Here is a 19133-nt window from a genome sequence, read left to right as displayed (position 1 = left end):
TTCTATGGAAAATTAATTTGCACAATGTAAAATTTTACTAAGCAAAAAGAAGAAAACTACTTAGCAGTAGGAAGCTATCTTGAGGCCCATTCCTACACTGAAACAGAAACCTCAACCTCTATCTATTCCTTTTCAGCCCATTTGGAGATGATAACATTTAAATCACTTTGTAACTTTACTCTCCATTGGAACATAGAGTTGATCATAATGAGCTCTTTTAGTTTAGGAGCTCAGTTTACTGTAAAAAAATACTTACAGATGAATCAACTTAGTACGCGTAATTACTACTATACAGACATGTAGCTCAATCAAAAACGGGAAAGATTGGAAATGGATAAAATGGAAGCCAATAAAAGACTCAGTGTTTTTTACAAATTTATTACCTAAGGGGTTAACACTATTTACAGATAATTATAATACTTAATGTATTAAAAAACTCAAATATAAAAGAACAAAATCACAATATTTGAAGAGGAGAATATTCTGAAGTCTGCATTGTCTTGATGAGTTTCACTATGATGAAATCTTTCTTATTATCTGAAAATAAAATAAAAATAACACCTAAATATATTCATGAGAAATACATTTTAACGTTTATTTCAATAACTATTGAAACTTAAAAAAAACAAGAAATATTTAAAAAAGAAAACTATTAGGAAATCGTGATGTAGTTTTATAATTCACTGAAGTTGACGCTTAGTTTAGAGTATGATTTGAAACTATATTACCCTATTGGAAATGGTATTTATATGCTTTTGGCTTCTGTGGGTGACTTTAAACCATTGAAAATTATGAAAGGTAGAAACTGACATTGGAAACCGGATTTCAGCATCCTACAGTAAAATCTTTCCAAAAACTATACATTGACAAGAGAATATTAAACTTTTAGATTTAAGAACAACTAATTTTTTGATAGATTTATGTTGCAGTGACCATTAAATGAGTTGTTGATAAATCCAGTTTAAAAAAATTCCTAAACCACAAATCCAAACTGAAATTTCAGTTATTCATGGTTCATTTTGTAAATTACTTTGACATTTTTGAGAAAGATGTGGTTATGTATCAGTTATTACACATCATAGAGCAAAACAGATATATGGTTTCTACTATCTGAGGTAATCTGCATCAATTTTTATTTATATATATAAAACATTTAAATCACTTTGCATGTGTGTGTGTGTATATATATATATATATATAATATATATATATATATATACAATTTTTTCAATAAACATTGAATCACAAAAAGTACTTGCTCCGCCGGGACTCGAACCCGTATCTCTCACTTGCCGGGTGAATGTGCTACCATTACACCACAGAGCCCTTACGATTCAATTATATTGTATTTGGCCATATCTGTCACATATGCGTTTAAATAACTAAACTAACATATGATCGGAAGACCAAATACCTGTAAAACGACTTTTGATTACTATAATTACATTAGTATAAATGGCAATAGCTTATTTAATTTTTTCAATAAACATTGAATCACAAAAAGTACTTCCTCCGCCAGGACTCGAACCCGGATCTCTCACTTGCTGGGTGAATGTGCTACCATTTATATATATATATATCGTATGGATTAAAGATAGTAAACGTATGAAGTTTTGCATTTTCTGTTCGCGTTAGGGAATAACTTTGTTTTAAATATTTATTAACATAGATCAAAATGTGACATGTAAACTACATATTTTAAAACATTTATTAAAATTTAAAGAAGGCGGCCATTCAAAGTTTAGGGAAGGATTGGTTATATCTCAGTTATTAGGCATCATACAACAAAAACAAAGTGTTTCAGAAGTTTAATGTCTTTTATAACAGTGTTCGTATTAGCATGGGGTAATTTTGGATTGAAATAGAATCTTTGTTCCAACAAACGTCTTTGATGAAACTCACACCATTTTTGATCCCAAAGAACTCAAGGATATTATTTAATTCTAATATATGCTCCAAAACGGCACTTTTAGAAAGATGGGGTCAATTTAGGAATGCATTTCAATGTACACATAGATAATGTTAAACCTCATGTTTTGTACACATAGATAATGTTAAACCTCATGTTTGAAGACCCTTGGGTCTTCAAGGTACATTTATGGATTAGCTCGTTCTTTTGTAACCATTTCAAGAGATTACCTCTGACCTCCTTACTTTGGCTGCATATCTCACCATGGTGTGAATGTGGCATGGTAACCTGAAGCAACATATCCATATGGTAGTAATTTTTATTACTAATATACCCAGTAGATAAAATAGACTAGTTAAATGAAGAAAATGCTCAGTATTTGTTAAACTCACTTTTTCTAGAAAGAGGTCACTCTGTGACCTTTTGTAATTTGGCATCAAAGGTTGAAGTTCTCTTAAGAGTCTTTTACCTAAGACCCAGGATCTGGGATTATTGGAAATATATGAACTAGGCCTCCCTGTACTTTACTTCTAGGATTCGTAAAAGGCCTTTGCGGCATATACAAAAGACGGCCAATACAAGATGAAGAAGGTACGATTGGTGCAATAGGCTATACACAGAATATTAACAAAATTAAAATAAAACAACAGTGATGGCTGCAAATGAGGGGTATTTGGCATACTTCCAGTGATTAAAATACATCATTTATCAAAATATTGTAATAAAATTCTGGATGCCAGAAATGAGAATTTTAATCTTTTATCTGAAACTGAAACAAGAAAAATGTTTGTAACCAAATAGAACACAATTAGACTTGACTACTAACTTTTCATGTTACAAAATTACCATTATCATGGATACACTATTAAATAGAGAGTTCAAATAATATTTATACTGATGGCACTGGTTTATTCTACGCCATGCAAGTATTTACTGAATTCCAAGTGACTGGAACTATGATGTACTTGTTATAGTATTACTAACCCCATGTTACTTACCCTGAGGCATGTTAGATGATCAATGTAATGGAACCGCCTCTGCTGACTGAAAATGCAATGTCACCTTTCTGTGATATCTTCCGATTCAATATCTCAGTTAGTCAAAAATTAATTTCATAAATCTCCATACTCACATTGTTACTTCAATGTTCTCTTCATGCCTGCAGTGAAGTCAAACAGTTCAGGATTAGGGAAGGTCCCATTCTTGGTATCTAGGATATAATAGAACCACTTGCCCTGAACTTTGATAGGCAGCTGGACTTTGGCACTATATCTGGTCTGGCTGGTCGTTATCTAGATCAACAATCAGCAACAATAACATCAATGTAAAAGAAACAAAGCAACAAAGTAAATGTACAGTGTTTGGTTAGAAGCAGGTCTTACCTATTTGCAAGAATTTATTAACATGAATTTAACCAATTGAGTAAGTTTTGTTTAAATCTACCAACTACACTCATTTATATGTGAAATCTTTTCAAGAATATACAATGCTTATCTTCTTTCATTGTTGTATTATAGTGGAGACATACAGCAAACATGATAAATATTGCATATTGCTAGCCATAAAGTTTTCTTCAATTTTAATATAAATGATTAATCAGTGTTAATTAGCATACCTTTTACTAAATAACAAAAATAAACAAGTTTATTAGCTAATGTTAATCAGTCCATAATACTTTACTCAAGTATAAATATACAAAGAGCGTAAATACTTTAAAACGGTTTACTTAGTCATAGTTTAAAACATAACATTTTGCTTCCAATTGAAATATATATTTTTAGACCTTTCTAATCACAACAATAATTATACTTAAGTATGTTTGAAAACTTAATTATGAAATCATCAATAGTAGCCAATTCAGACTAATTATGATCAAATTTAGCATATGAGTATACTTAATCACAAAAATCGTGTTCGGCCAATGGCCATTGCTGCTATTCACACATCTATTCTTTAGTTGTTTTTTTTCTGGCAGCCAGAGCATTTTTCTTGTGTCTTATGCAATCAGAACTCCAATTATCACTGTTCTTTGTTATGTAGCTGATGTATATTTATGATTATACATGACAATCAGTACTATATTGTGGCCTAAAATTGAGTTGCATACAAGAAGACTTCATCAGGAAATATTAGTTGGTTTCAAATTATAAATAATTGGTATTTTGCTATTACATTATGTAACCTCAATAATACGTTACAAGTTTCTCAATAATTATAAAAAGATTTGAATAAAATATAGCCTTGGTATAATGTAAATGGTATCGATCTATTGGACCAAAATTAATCCAGCAGTGCACTTTACTTGGCTATCAGAAAACCATGCAATTAAAAGTTCTAAATAGTTACATTTTAACCTAAAGAATTATATTTTTGTTACTAAATAAACCTCATAAACAACTCTGATGAATTTTATTACCTTTCACTCTTTACTACAGTCCATGATGAGAGCAGAATTGATACTTCCATTATTAGCTTTATTAAAATTAGCATAACCAATATCAATTTAATACATCTTGTTATAAGTGATTGTAACAATAAATAAATATAGTTATTGTAATACAATTACTATACTACTGAGTGTTTAAAATTTTACTAGTATTATATTATATACTACAGGCCCATCACGGTTCCAACTGTAGTATTGGCAGGAACCTTTATGTTGATGTCGACCTATGCCCAAACATGAATAAAAACTGTGAGTCATTAAAATAAGTCAACGTTTTCACACCCTAACTCTCTCCACTGTACCAAATCTGTAATCTCGTTGGTTCAAATATGAATATGATCAAACATTCATAATTTTAACCCTTTGAAGAGTATGAGTTTTACTGGGAAAGGAGTAGCAACGTACCGGTACGTGATTTACTTACTTGGCCCAAAGGAGTAAGGACGAACAGGTACGTTTTCTGAAGTAATATGAATCAATTCATAATTTATTCGTACTCAACGATAACATAACCTTTATTGAGGATGGTTAGTTAAGTAGAGGAACAGAGAACTGATATATGAGGAACTGTGGTGGGTGAGGGGGAGGGAGGAAACCGCCACAGCTGTAAGCATCGTGGCGGGGCGGGGCACAGACTGTTTCAGCTGTGATGTTGAGTTGTTGACTGGTGGTGGTCGGGGACGCGGCGCGCCCGCGCATGCGCAGTCCCTTCCCAATCCTTCCTTGTGCCTGACAAAGTAAAACATGTGATTATCTTTCGGTGCGGAACGCTCAGTAGTACTGGCGGGTAACTATTGGCGCTAGACCATTACATTATTCTTTCGCTGTATAACAACAAGCTACTACACAATACCAGACGTATTGTTTGATTTATTACTGTTGTTTGTGTAATTAGTATTACACTACGAGTTTCGATGAATGGAATTATATATGTTCAGAGGAAGTACGTAGTCTTTTGTCCGCTGCAAGTGAGGCTGATCAGCTTGCTGAAAATGACGAGGAAATATTACAAACTGACGATGATGTGTTTGGTGAGGCTGAGGAGGAAGACGCATATGATACTTTCATTAGTCATATCATGGACGTTGAGAGTGAATCTGGTGTGACTAGTGATAAAGAACAAAACACAAGTAATACAGATCAGGCTAGTGTCAGAAATACACAAGCAGATCAATGTGGTTTGTGTTCATGGAAACATAGTGGTAATGTTTCTCTTTTTTAATAGATCTCTTTTTTGGAGTTCAGGATGAATCTAATAAGGCAGATTTTTTAATCCAACCACACTCCAAAAGAAAAAAGGACAGTACCAAGAGCAATTGCCCCAAGTGGTGACAAGCACCCTTTGCGCCTGACTGGCCGCTACTTTCCACGTCCAAACTCGTTTCCGTCGTTAGGGACAAACCCAAAAAATTCAAAAACCGATGTTACGTTTGTTCAAACTCAATAAATCAAGACAAAAAACGATAAGATACACAGTACGAGTGCCCAGACTGTAATGTTGCCCTCTGTGTATATCCCTGTTTTGCAGTGTTTCATACCAAAAAAAACTTTTTAAAAAGTTGAATTTTGAATATTGTACCATTAAAACACAAAAATAACTCATTGTATGTAAATACAGTAATGTTCATTTTGTAACAAAATAAAAATGTGGAAAAAAAAATTTTTTACTCCTGAGCATATTTTTGTTGTATTTTATATTACTCCCATGCGTAATGCTACTGGTGACGTACCGGTACGTCATTACTCCTTAGTTAAACAATCATATTCAATTTTCAATTGATGCAAGGTTTGGCTAGAAACCAGGCTAATATTGTTGTAACCACAGAATGAATGCAATATGGCCGAATATCGTATGGCCGGTCACATCGGCCCCTTCTCCTGCTGCTTGAGTTTCGTCCGGCTTCCGCACTTATTCCATCCATATTATGAGCAGTAATAAATTATCTCTGCCAAAAACTTTTAAATCATCAAAATATGAAATAACCTGTGAACAAAACTGATGAGTCAGTCCCACCCAATGTTGCCTTGATGCTCGTAAGATAAAATTGCCAGCAAAACCGATACATAAAAAGCTAACATGAAGCTGACAAAATAGTGTCACCTATAATGAAGCAGGTATATTTCTGCTTAGAAAGAAGGCTCTAGTCTAGCATCCCCAAAGCTACCTTGAAGCTAAGGGTTAACACTATTAGTGCAGCTAATATGTACAAAGCTATTATGAAGCTGATAAGACAGAAGTTTAAACTAGTGTATCTCCAATTTTATGCTTTGAGAAAAGACATGATTTAGCACACATGATAGCCAATATGTAGCTTCTTCCAGGAATATTTTTCTGCAGATGCAGAAGAAACAAGATAGTTTATACCAATTATGTAATAAAATTTGTTTAATTAATTTACTCAATTTCTGGTATTTAACAGAACATAATAGTTTTTTTTTAATTCCACAAAGATTATGAGATTTTTAGAAAGTTACAAAAGATTGTTTTTCTTCAGGTTGGGCAATTGTATTTACCAAGCTATGTCTGTATTACCAAGAATGTTAATATAGACATTCCTGTAAGAATAGCATACTTATGTTGAAAATAAAACATAAATGTCTGTATTTCTAGACGTTTTTTCACTCACCTGCTGAAGAGAAACATCCAAATGTTTATTTCTTCCAAACGGTCCATAAGTGACAAAGGTTACTGACTTCCCACCCTTTCGTAGAACCAACATCCTCACTGATCTGAGGGTGTAAATCCAAGCAGTTGACAAAATGCCATAGCCTAAATGTTTAAAAAAGAAATAAACATGAATAGTTTGGCTATGGTGAACATCACTGAAATGTAAATATGTACTATATTGATTTCAATAAACATTGAATCACAAAAAGTACTTGCTCCGCCGGGAGTATCTATATTGATAACAGATATTTGCAGATGTTGCGATACTATTATTTAACTACTTAACAGCTGATAAATTTCTACTTATATCCTCTACTGAATTTAGAAAGTGAATGATTACTAAAGATTTACATTTTATTAATGATGAAAAACGTAACAAGAAAGTTATCTTATTAGTATATATTAATTAATTAGAAAGAATTTCACTAAATATTTTAATAAGCTCAAAATTCAGTTTTACTTAAAAAGTAGCCTATACTTTAAGGTGAGCACTGTAGGCTACTTTTACAGATTTCTAGAATAAAAGTTTTGTGCTAACGGGCAAAACGTGATTAGTTAATTATTTAAACATCATTAAATTTAAAATCACAAAAACTAGTACACAATCAGCAGCTGCAACCGATGCAAACAATAAGTACAACTGCACAAGTCTTGAGTTACATTTGACTCAAACAGCATACAAGAGATAACATGTAAGCAAAATACGTCACATGCAGCATGAACCAACCATGACTTATACATCATAATACACTTCGCTGTCATAATCATAAAATATATTTCTCACCAATTCAATTCCCAATTAAACCAGTAAAAACCTGTTAAAATTGAATGTCCTGTGAAATGGAGTATGTCTGAATGGAATCCAGTAGGGATTTCAACTAAAAGTATACTATAAGTCACTAATTAAATCCCCTTTTAAATACATATTAAGTTTTGATGATGTCACAGAAGAATTAAAGATGAGAATGAGGCATTCAAAGTTATAAGGCGATGACACAGAGTAATAAGGTATATACCTTATTACTCTGTGGTGATGATCAGGTTCATGGGAGTAACACACACAGCCCTTTACTGGAACTGAACAAGTAGAAAGACAAATTCATTGCACAGAACAAGTGTAAAATATTGAGGAATTCTGATACATTTATCGCACTTCACTGATGAAACAAAGGAATGATGTAATCATGATGCTGACTGCCCAGGTAGTCAGCTGTACTTCAACAAGAGAACCTTGATTGTCTTAGCAGTCTCACTCTCAGTATCAGTAGCCTACTACTATAATTAGTTTTACAAAGTAGTGTATTTTGCAGATTCAAATATTATAATGATCACTGACTTCTAAATATTAAAGTAATGAATATTAGGATATTAGAATATACATTTTCTTGACTATTGTTTGTATTAGTTTCTATAATTTGGTCAGTATCATTTTCACTACAATTTTGTATTTCCAAATTAATTACTTCATTGTAATTATATTCTAAAAATGAAATTGTGAGAGTTATAACTGAAATAAGAAATAAAATTTCGCTAAATATCTTGTGAACAACAGCATCTATTGTTTATTCATATCTCTTTGTACTCACGTTTTTATTGTTTGATATTGTTAAATTAAATTTATTTTTTTAATTCAATTAATTCTTTTGATGTTTCTTCAGAAAAATCTGCATTAAAATCTGTTTTTACGTAACTTATTTTTTAAGTGATTGTAAGGTAAGGCCCAATGTAATTGAGTAAAAGTTATAATTATAATCAACCGAAAGACTAATTTTTCTTCCAGGATTAAATTAAATTACGGCTTTGTTAGCTAGAAAAGATCTAATCAATTTATTTTTTATCCTTTTTTAATTCTCGTCAGGACAAAACTAATACTGAACTGGAATAGGAATTAATATTAACAATGCTGAAATTCAATTTAGAATCTGACTCTGAGCTTTAAATACTACTCTAAATGATGCAGTGAGTTAATCAATTTTACGTTGGATTCATTAATAAATAAATTAGTTCTTCTTCAAGTAAAGGACTACTAATCTAATGCATGACTACAGCTAGGTTAAAGCAAAAAAAAAAAACATACCAGAGCGTTGTGACACGCATAAGTCAGGAACCACAGCAGCAATGCTATGTGTCTATTCACACAGAGTTAGTGTATTTATTAACACGTTTATAAAACCTTCCGATTTCATGAGTATGAAAAATGAAGTCATGCATGTGGCCTCCTCTACTGCGCTGGCACACAACAATTCTGTCCATGAAATTCAATATAACTGCAAAACAAGTTTCCACCTCCATTTCGCAGACAACCTGTTGAATTTCCTCCTTAAAGTTACTGATGTTTCGGGGTTTATTGCCCAATAATCCCACCCAATGACTTCAGATATCCCCAAAGATAAAAGTCACAAAGGTGTTAAGTCACATGACCTTGGTGGCCATTGATGGTCGGAATTCAGAGAAATAACACAATCCTGGAACCACTCACAGAGCAACACAATTGTTTCGCAGGCAGCGTGGCAGGTGACACCACATCCTGCCGAAACCACAACTCATCAATGTCCATTTCATCCAAATGAGGCTACAAAAACTCTACTAATCATACCACATCGTACAGTATCGGTATCCATTTACTGTCACAGCCTGTCCTTCTTGATCTTCAAAAAAATAAGGTCCGATGACGCCGCCAAACCAAAAACCACACCTAACTGTTACCCGCTGTGCATACATTTCCCTTTCTTTAATCATGCGAGGGTTTTCTGAACTCCAGAAATGGTAGTTCTGCTTATTAACAAATCTATTTAAGTGGAAGTGCCCTTCATCACTGAAGATAATTTTGTTTGTAAAACTGTCATCCTCCTGCCACTTTCTCAATACTCAGTCAACAAACTGTTGTCTCTTCTGGTAATCTGACACTTTAAAATGTTGTGTTAACTGAATGTTATAGAGATAATATTAGAGATCGTACCGAATAATTCTCGGTACAGAATAACATCTTATAGAGAACAGTGACGTATTGATTTCACTGGGCTAACAGCCACACCAGTACCAATCAACGCAATGTTCTGCTCAGTTTGACCAGAACGTTGATGTCCAAAATTTTTAAGGTCGACTGTTTGACTCGTCTCAAAAGACTTTTAAATGAGTCTGTGAACTGTTGATTGATTGGGTGCTTCATCACACCCTAGAGTAACATGAAGTTACCTGACTATAGCCACATAACTCTCCACTCTGATAAAACGTTTTAATGATTAACACTTGTTGCTTATGAAGTAAACTTCTCCATGGCTGGACTCAGAGTGCAAGAACAAGAGAAATGCCAGCTGTATTAACAATCAGAATTTCCCAAATATAAAACAAAGTTATATATTGTTGCCAACTGATAAACAAAATTTTACCACCCATTCAAAAACAGGTGCTCTTTTTTAATCTCCATATATTTCAAAATATTACTTACATTACTCATTAAACCTTTCAAAAGGAAAGATTCATATTCAGGTGGTTAGAACATATAAAAGCCGTGAAATAACCGTTTAGAACTAAAATGTTTTGCCTGTGTTTATTTACTTTCGCATAACCTTAATCTCTTTCACAAAAATTATGTTTATTTTAAATACGTAATACATAAAAGACTGTGAAATCGACACTTATATGTAACTACATGAGGATGAAACCATTATTTAGAACCATGTAGTGGATACATCATAACAATTATTCAGAAGTGTTTCACAACACAAAGTAAATTCCACTTCAATAATTGACTCACTTTGTCAATCACATAAACCAAAAGAATTTCGTATCACTTATCTAAGGAATAGACAGTGCAATAAAAATTAATTAAACTGTTATTTCTTTAAAAAATGCTGTTCTAAAATCTTACCTAGCAAGAAGCAAAATACTGCCACAGCTGTTCTAGTAGAGTCGTTTTCAAAATTGAGTCTTCTCCACCATGGCAAGTTTGCGTTAATCTTATCAACTTTGACATCTTTCATCTTGGTATAAGTAAACTCAGCCATATGCACCCAAAAGAAAAATTGTACAAAGGCAAAACCATTTAAAAAGTAGAAGAATTTGGGGTTTTCATAATAAAACAATAGTTTGTCTTTTCCTAAGTTACTTTTTGTATTCATGGAATCTATTTTTGACACATCACTGGCTAAATTGGATCTTAACACAGACTTGAATTGTACATTGTCACTCTGTTTGATAAAACAATTATTGAACTTATAACTTGAAAACAGTTGTCTATAAACATTTCTTAATCGGAGAATTCCCAAAGAACACATTATAGAGTATCTGAAACAGAAAAAAATTATTATGTGATATAATATTTCCCTGAAGCTGTATGGAACACACAAAATTCAAACCTTTACAAAACTTTCTATTGATCCTTACTCTACCAGACAATTTACTCGATAACTGTTTCCATACAAACTTAACCAGAGACATATCTTCAAGCCACAAACTCATTTTTAGAAATTTGGTATAGCTTTAGATAAAAATTCATATCAGCATAATTATTACCATAAATAATAATAGATCATTTGATTTTTTTCTGCAGGAAATTAGTTTAAGAAAATGTTCTACATTATCACTTAAAAGTGTATGTGTTTTAGCTTTTTGTTTGAAGTTGACCTTGCGCAGAATACTGGATCCAACTCAATATTTTTTCAAAATTAATTAATTTACACATAATATTACTGAACATTGTTACCTTTATAAATAACATTTCTGAGGATGTTGTTATGGAGTAATACAAGAAAATCTTTCAATTTGTAAATATAAATATTAAAATTACATGCACACATAACTCACATGATAGAAATAACTTAATGCTCTTAGAATGATACTATAAAAGAATTATTTATTAATAATATATTTAATACTATACACAATGCACCCTTTCAATAACTGTTGATGTGACTTTTAATATATTTTAAAATTGTTCGGCAAACATACGGAAAAAAGAACATTGGTAGTTTAGGTGTAAATTACCGATGTCTGATTTAAGGGTACCGTAAATCGTTAAAACCTCAGCATTCAACATTTATTATAGGTGAAAGCTAACAAAGTTCCCCATCAAACCAAAGCTAAAGGGACTTCTAAATTTAAAAGGAGAGTGGATTTAACTTTGGCAATCTTAACAAGATGTAATAAAGTTGCAAAACATAAATACTATTTGTTCAATCTCAACACAATATTTCCATTATAAAACAAAGATCTACAAACAAATGTTAAAAAGAGGAAATTTTTTCAGATATTGCCTGGAGTTATATTTACACCCTCAAAATAAGGTAATCTCTGGAGAAATGACAAACCAACGGTCGAGGGATTAAACTATTAAAAAATGAAATTACAATAATTTAATTTCCAATTAATTAGTCAGCATATGAATTGAACTTAACCTATTGTGAATTACAACTATTCAAAGTTTACTTATTATTTATTTATAAGACTATACACTGATTTGGTTGCATTTTAAATGAGAACAAGAATAAGAAATCCATTCTTCACACATCTTGTAAGGTGTACCAACGAATTCGAGAAGAAATAGATGAAAAACTGAAATGTACAATAATTTTTGTTCACACAGCATTAATCCACCAGTATTTTGGAAGAATGACTAATTGACTGTATAACAGTTTTTTTCACATCTTTATTTTCAATTTTCATGCATTACAGTGAACGCTTTTAAGATGTCAGAAAATACTGAGTATACATCTATTAATAATGAACAAATTTCAATTTGTGTTAGAAAATAAACCCAACATTAAAACAGCACTTCTACTAATCTGTTTCGGGGTTAATACAATTTTAGAGAATATACGTCATTCTCCAAGATATAATGTTGAAGATTCATCAAACATCCATTATGAAAATACTAATCATATATGGATTATATGGTATGATAGACTTTTCATTCTTACAACCAATAGTTAGATTGATCCTAGGAACCGTAGAAGAAAAATAGGCTACTGTAAGCCAATTTAATTTTATGATCTACTTACAAAATCATCAATGCACTTTTAAAAGAAATTTGAATCCAATATTGTTCAAACTCACCTCAGAAGACTAATTTGATCAAATTTAAATTAATATGATTATAAATTAAACTAATTGTAATCCTGCTCTTATTTACTAGTAATCTGGAAGATTTTGGGCAATGACATTTGATCACACAACTTTTGTGATGACTCTGAGAAAAACAGAAATATACAATTTCAAAAGATAATTTCTAGTGTAACAACAACTATGTTTGAAAAATTGAAAACCAAGAAATGCAGATTGTCATTTTGCTTGTAAATATGTTCATACATTAAAAATAATGTTTATCACAGGATTATTATCAATAATCTTCTGGGGATCTCCAACCACACTCTTGTCAATTAGGTACTTAGGCCTATAGGCATTTTACACAAGAAGTATGTTTCGTGTTTGTGGTATAGTGTCCATTTAATTAATGACCACTTCTAAGAACCTTTCAATATTAATAAGGAGACTGTCTACCTGACATCCATACTGATGATATCCATATTATCTACCTCTTACAATAATTTTAATTCTGACTTACGATTCTGACTTACAAAAAACCCTAGCCCCTTTTTTGATATTTATAAATGGACCAAAAATCCAATTTAATGTTTTACTATATGATCTTTACTCTCTATCCTTGCCTTTTAAATGAATTTAATAATCATTAGTAATTATTTATTAGGTAGATTTATCAGCCTATTGTGCTAAATTATGTGCTCTAGTTTACTCACTTTCTTCTATGTTGTTTTATTTCTTTATACATGCATTTTATTTACTTGTCTTCAATGTTTATTGGTATTATAATGGTTTGATTTCCGAGTAATAAGTAATTCTTTTCACCTTAGTAGCAAAATAAAATGAGCCTGTTCTCATAAGTGAAGATATGACAAGACATTCAGAAGTGAAGACAAAACATTAGTGCTTGTTGACAGTTATTTCAGAATACTCACCATCTGAAAGTTTAGAAGTAGATTCCTGTGTATTAACTATACTATATAAAACTTCCTCAGATTTTGTGGTTGTAAGGTTGAAATTCAAACGTTTATTATTGACAATGGATTATTTGAAAAGATAATTGGATCTCGAACAATTTCCATCATTATGTTACCTAACCATAGAACAGAAAATTTTAAAGATTGAAATTTGTCCTCTTCATCAGGTACATAAAAAACCCTTAAGGAATAAGATGAAGCATGCACATAATTTTTAAATCTAGTAATATGTAATGATGAAGTTACAGATATCATGGATACTAAGTGAAAAAGATGTATGTCAAAAAAAGAGGGCTCAAGGTGAATGGAGAAGCATCAACCATTTTACTGCACAGATCAAGTGTACTGAATCCTATATCCCTAAAAGAAAACCTCTGTAACCCACCAGCGACGGTGAAAGATTGAGAACACGTCAATTTGGACACTTCCTGTGGAAGCATGGCAGGTCTTCTGAGACAAAATCAGAGGTAGGATGGCTATGGTTGAGAAGAGAGTGATTAAAGACTAAGAGTTAAATTTATGTATTGTCTTAATTTTATGTATGAAGCCACAATTAGTTTACATTTAAAAAATTATCTTCACAGTGTATTATGTTGTCTTCACCCCACTTCATGTGATTATTTTCAGACCGGAAATGTTGAGTAATTTCAGACTATTCTACTAAATCTTTATCATATTGACTTTACGTTCTTTAACTCTCATAATTAGTGGCCTTTTTTCACCTATATATACATCCCATATTAATGCAGTTTTTTAAGTTCAGCATGTCATTTTTTTAGTTTAGTTTTACAAGATTTTGTCTAAGAGTGTTTTGAGCCCTAAAAGTGATTCTAGTATCGTATTTTCTGTCTATACTTCTGGTTTTCTCCGAGGATCTAATTTTATGTTAAGTAACTTACCAATTCAAAAAGAACAAAGCAAATTTAAATTTACAGGCTACTTTGTTTTTACACAATCCAGTGATTCAATGACTCACTATAAGATATTTTAAGACAAATCTCTTATGTACAAGTTATGTTAACTTTAGTACTCAATTACAAATAACAAGTTTTGTTGACCAATTACTATTTATAATATTTTCTATACCTCAAAAATATATTTTCTTCAAATAGTCTCAACCCTATATAACGCTTTATGTAGATACATGTTTAATACAAATTAATTTTACTGATTGGTAATAAACCTAAATAAACCAAATACAGACTAAACGTACTTTTGAATGACTTACTTACAAATGGTTAAAACCTAATATGATCCGTAAGTTACATACAATAGCCATAATATATTACAATTTAAGCTAAAACTTAAAATGGGAATTAATGCTATTTACTACATACCAAGGATTCTAACAGGAACAGCACAGTAAAATTTCATTCAAGATAGGAAAAAGAAGTCAACCATCAGAAAAACAATCTTCTTCAGCTTGTCTCCATTGCTGAGATTTCAATGCTGCTAAGTTTGCTAGTGACAGAGTGTTGGACAAATTAGGCCCATATCTTAAGTCTCCATCAGTATCTGAAATCTCTGATTCTGATATTGAACCTGATAGATGACTTCTAAAATCTCTTAATCTTCTAGAAATTACTTTTCTCTTGTATTTAAAGTGTTCATCCCCATCACTATCACTTGAGTTTATCTCTTTTGCTTCCAGATTTTTATTTCCCTGTTTCAATTTTGTTGTCATGTCATGATTTCTATCAACATCTTCACACTCAGCATCACTAGAATCAGAACTTTTTTCAATATCCTGTAATCCTTTTCTCTCCAATGCTTCTCTTTCCCTTTGGTTATACTCTTTTTTTCTTGATTTTAAAGTATTAGAGAGTTCAACTAATAATGTTTTTGGTATTTGAGGCTTTCTTTCTAAACTCCACTCATCTAGACTTACATGGTTATCACAATTTTCTAAATTCAAACCCGATAGTGCAAGAAAAACATCATCTGGTGTATTCACATTGAAATCTGAAGTTCCCACAACAATACCAGTTTCTCGCGGTTTGGGTTCTGAAGTCATTTTTAAGAATTCACTTCTCTGAATGGTTTTATTTTTAGAAATACCTTGATGAAATATTGTATCATAGCATTTAATAGCATTGGCTAGTTCATCTCTAAGAGATGTCAATTGTCGAGATATATCATCCTTAATACCAAGATTATTTTGTTCATCGGTATCTGATTTATTTTCCAAATAATCTTCCAAACCTCTGACTTTAAACAGTAAAGATAGTATTAGTAAAAAAACATTATGAACTTCAAATTTAATCTCACTTAATTCCGTCATACAATTTGTATTTTTATTTATTTGATTTTCTCTTGCTTTATCAGCCATTGGAAATAAATTATGAATAATGTTATATACTTTCAATTTAAAAGAAAGGTCAATTATTGTTGACTGTACATTTGAAATAATGTCTAATGTATTTTTCTTTGTTCTACCTTTTAGTAACTTCGAATCACCCCAAATCATAGGGGAAAGATTAAGTGCAATCCTCCTTAAATATTCTGACTGGACAACCAAATAAATCTCATTGATTAATTGGAGATTTTTAATGGTCAAAACCTGATCAGATCTGGACAGTACACCATTTGATACTATGGATTCTCTCAGAGAAATTTGATCACTTTCTGACAACCAAGAAGGAGATAATTGCCTTAAAGATTCACAAGAGAGTGAAAGCAAGTTTATTATTTCTAACAAAGCACCCATGAGATGTTTTCGCAGATTAGGCATACTTTTCCAGGATGGTAAGGTAGCAAGATCCTTCATTTCACGAATCTGAGTTGGCATGTACATAGCTGCCCCAACATTATGGATGGAAACTTGATTCGTGGATAAAATTTCAGTCTCTTTCAAGAAACGTAACAGCCTGTGTATACTAGAGCACATTTCTTGTAATTTAACAACATGAGACTGTAAGAGATTGTAATGTTGAATCTCTTGATATTCTTTTACAAAACTAAATGAAGAATAAATGGTGGTTAACAAAGTGATACCTGCTGGCAACCAAATATTCAATCCTTTCTTAAATGTTACTACTGTTGTAAACAAACCAGCTAATACAGCTCCAAAATAATAATATAAATTAGTCTTTTTTTCTTCAACATGACCACTTGATGTAACTGCTTCTAAAAGATCTGCATCCTCTTTAAACAGAAGTTGACAGGATAAAATACTTTTAAGTAAATTTGCATCATGTGATGATAGAATAATTGTTTCATCATTTGAATATTTAGGCTCATCAGTGAGTTTGGTGGAATAAATTTTATTTATGACGTTATCATTAGCATATCCTTCAGTATCTAAAGAGTTTGGTTTATAAGTTTCAAAATCTGTATATCCTTGGTTAATTAAATGGGAATACAGAGCATTGCCTTGAAAAACAATTTCCTCCTCATCTGACATTATTAATCAAAGCAATATGTGATCTCCTCACTGTATTGAAAACAATACAAATTGTATTCTCATTTCATTGGCAAACCTATACATTAAGACCTTATTCCATATAGTACATTAGCATGAAAAGTAGGTTATTGCATAAACGTTAAACACTAGAAAGAACAGAAAGAGTTAAATATTTTAATGTACTTCTCATAACTACTGTTTTAAGGCGAATGATACAATTAAAAAACTGTCTGTAAAACACAACTCCTAGGGACTAACCTATAACCAAAACATAACCACCAAACTTACTGTTCTATTTCTCGGCTTCTCCCTCCTTCACCTCAAAAGACCCTCAGCCAGACAACTACAGCCAATGTTGCCACCAACTGCAAAATAGGTCATAATCTCCCCTAGATGATAAATTCACAATAAGTTACATTTTATCATTAAAAAATCGATTTATGTAATGGTATACACCAATGAAACACGATATAAATTAAATGCAGGTGCTATAAAACTTTGATATCAAGTGCATAGAAAAATATCATAAATCAAAATAAATGTACGAAAATTTAAAACTCAAATAATAAATCAGTGGTAATGTACATATAATGAAACGCGAATAGAGGAAATGCGAATGATAAAAATATATAACAATAAAACTCTTATTCGTTCTACATAATATATCCAAAAAAATTTAGAGTGTTTAATGATAAAGGGAATACTATACGGACCGAAAAATCGTGACCGAAAGTTAGAGGCAGGAAAGCTTGGTTGTCACGACCGACGTTAACTTACTGTGCATACGAACAGAATTTCCGCGCCGGCAGTCATCTTAACAAGCGGAGAGGCGTAATTTACTCCAATTCGGCGAGATGAATTCCTCGTATCTGATTATACGAGTCGAATTCCAACAAGAACATCGGCGAGCATTAACCCCGATTTTTTTATTGAACCACGAACGAAACATAGCGGGCCAAAATTAATTGTTGATTTGCCTGGCTGTGTTGTAACTTTTGTTGTATTAGGTTTGATACAGAGAATTTTATTGCCAAAGTGTAGCAATGTCCAGCTCTGTACGATGCCATGTCAGAAATATAGTCATAAAAATAAAATACAACATTTTTGGGCTGAAATTATGCAGATGAAAATTTCACCACGTCATGTAGAAAACTCAGCAAATAAACTCACCGACACAAACGATTCTTCCTCGTTCATTTTGACACTAACTTAAAAACAAAATGGATTAGTGATTCACCTACATAAAAATCATTCGTATAGTTTCACCTGTTAAAATTTAGCGCTAATTAAGTGCCGAGAAAATCTGCTTTTATTGTCACATCAAATTTGGCCAGACAGAATCAACGTTTCCAGTTGTGATTGTAGGTCCGTATAGTATTGCTCTAACTTTTGCCATACAAGTCTAGTTTCCAATTCTTTGGGATTGAGAGAACACATGATCTGGTTCTCTTGAGAAGAGAACAGATAATCTGGTTCTCTTGAGAAGAGAACAGATAATCTGATTCTCTTGAGAAGAGAACAGGTAATCTGGTCATGGTCCAGGCACCCTTATTTTTATCTCATTACATAATTCAGGTCTATTGATTTCACCGTTAAGTAAGTTGCCTTCTACTATGAAGTGACTCCAGATCTAAGTACCTTCAATTCAGTGGTAGCAGAACGACATGACAATCCAAACCTATTCACACTTC

The 19133-nt window shown here is 31.9% G+C and overlaps 2 protein-coding genes across 8 annotated transcripts in view; one reads left to right on the top strand and one right to left on the bottom strand.

Annotated features, from left to right (window-relative positions):
• Nucleotides 1-362: 362 nt before the first annotated feature.
• On the bottom strand, nt 363-17884 carry LOC124353759 (transmembrane protein 223). Of its 7 annotated transcripts, none has more exons than XR_006921624.1 (7): nt 17731-17884; nt 10895-11310; nt 6983-7125; nt 3037-3201; nt 2908-2958; nt 2140-2197; nt 363-537 (listed from the first exon to the last, which is right to left on the bottom strand). XR_006921624.1 is itself a non-coding variant. In XM_046803752.1 (5 exons), exons 2-4 carry the CDS (start codon nt 11298-11300, stop codon nt 3046-3048), a joined length of 705 nt encoding a protein of 234 aa, XP_046659708.1. In that variant the 5' UTR covers nt 11301-11310; nt 17731-17884; the 3' UTR covers nt 363-537; nt 3042-3045. The 7 variants fall into 7 exon arrangements, 1 of the variants encoding a protein (XP_046659708.1); XR_006921625.1 differs by having other exon boundaries at nt 2908-2953; nt 3042-3201; XR_006921622.1 differs by lacking the exon at nt 2140-2197.
• Nucleotides 14343-19133, top strand: part of LOC124353758 (replication factor C subunit 1) — a 35061-nt gene continuing 30270 nt past the window's right edge. Inside the window, exon 1 of the mRNA XM_046803750.1 lies at nt 14343-14506. The gene's annotated coding sequence lies outside the window, so the exon portion shown is untranslated. The remainder of the gene's footprint in view (nt 14507-19133) is intronic.

This window comes from Homalodisca vitripennis, chromosome 2, assembly GCF_021130785.1.
Source record: "Homalodisca vitripennis isolate AUS2020 chromosome 2, UT_GWSS_2.1, whole genome shotgun sequence".
NCBI classification, from domain to species: domain Eukaryota; kingdom Metazoa; phylum Arthropoda; class Insecta; order Hemiptera; family Cicadellidae; genus Homalodisca; species Homalodisca vitripennis.
This window is presented reverse-complemented; position numbering and strand designations above follow the sequence as displayed.

Excerpts from the sequence above, each read along its gene's own strand:
- LOC124353759 (XM_046803752.1), bottom strand. The coding sequence starts at position 11,300 with ATGTGTTCTTTGGGAATTCTCCGATTAAGAAATGTTTATAGACAACTG. Across the intron at positions 7,126-10,894 it reads AGTATTTTGCTTCTTGCTAG|GCTATGGCATTTTGTCAACT; the intron begins GTAAGATTTTAG and ends TTAAACATTTAG. Across the intron at positions 3,202-6,982 it reads TGGATGTTTCTCTTCAGCAG|ATAACGACCAGCCAGACCAG; the intron begins GTGAGTGAAAAA and ends TTGTTGATCTAG.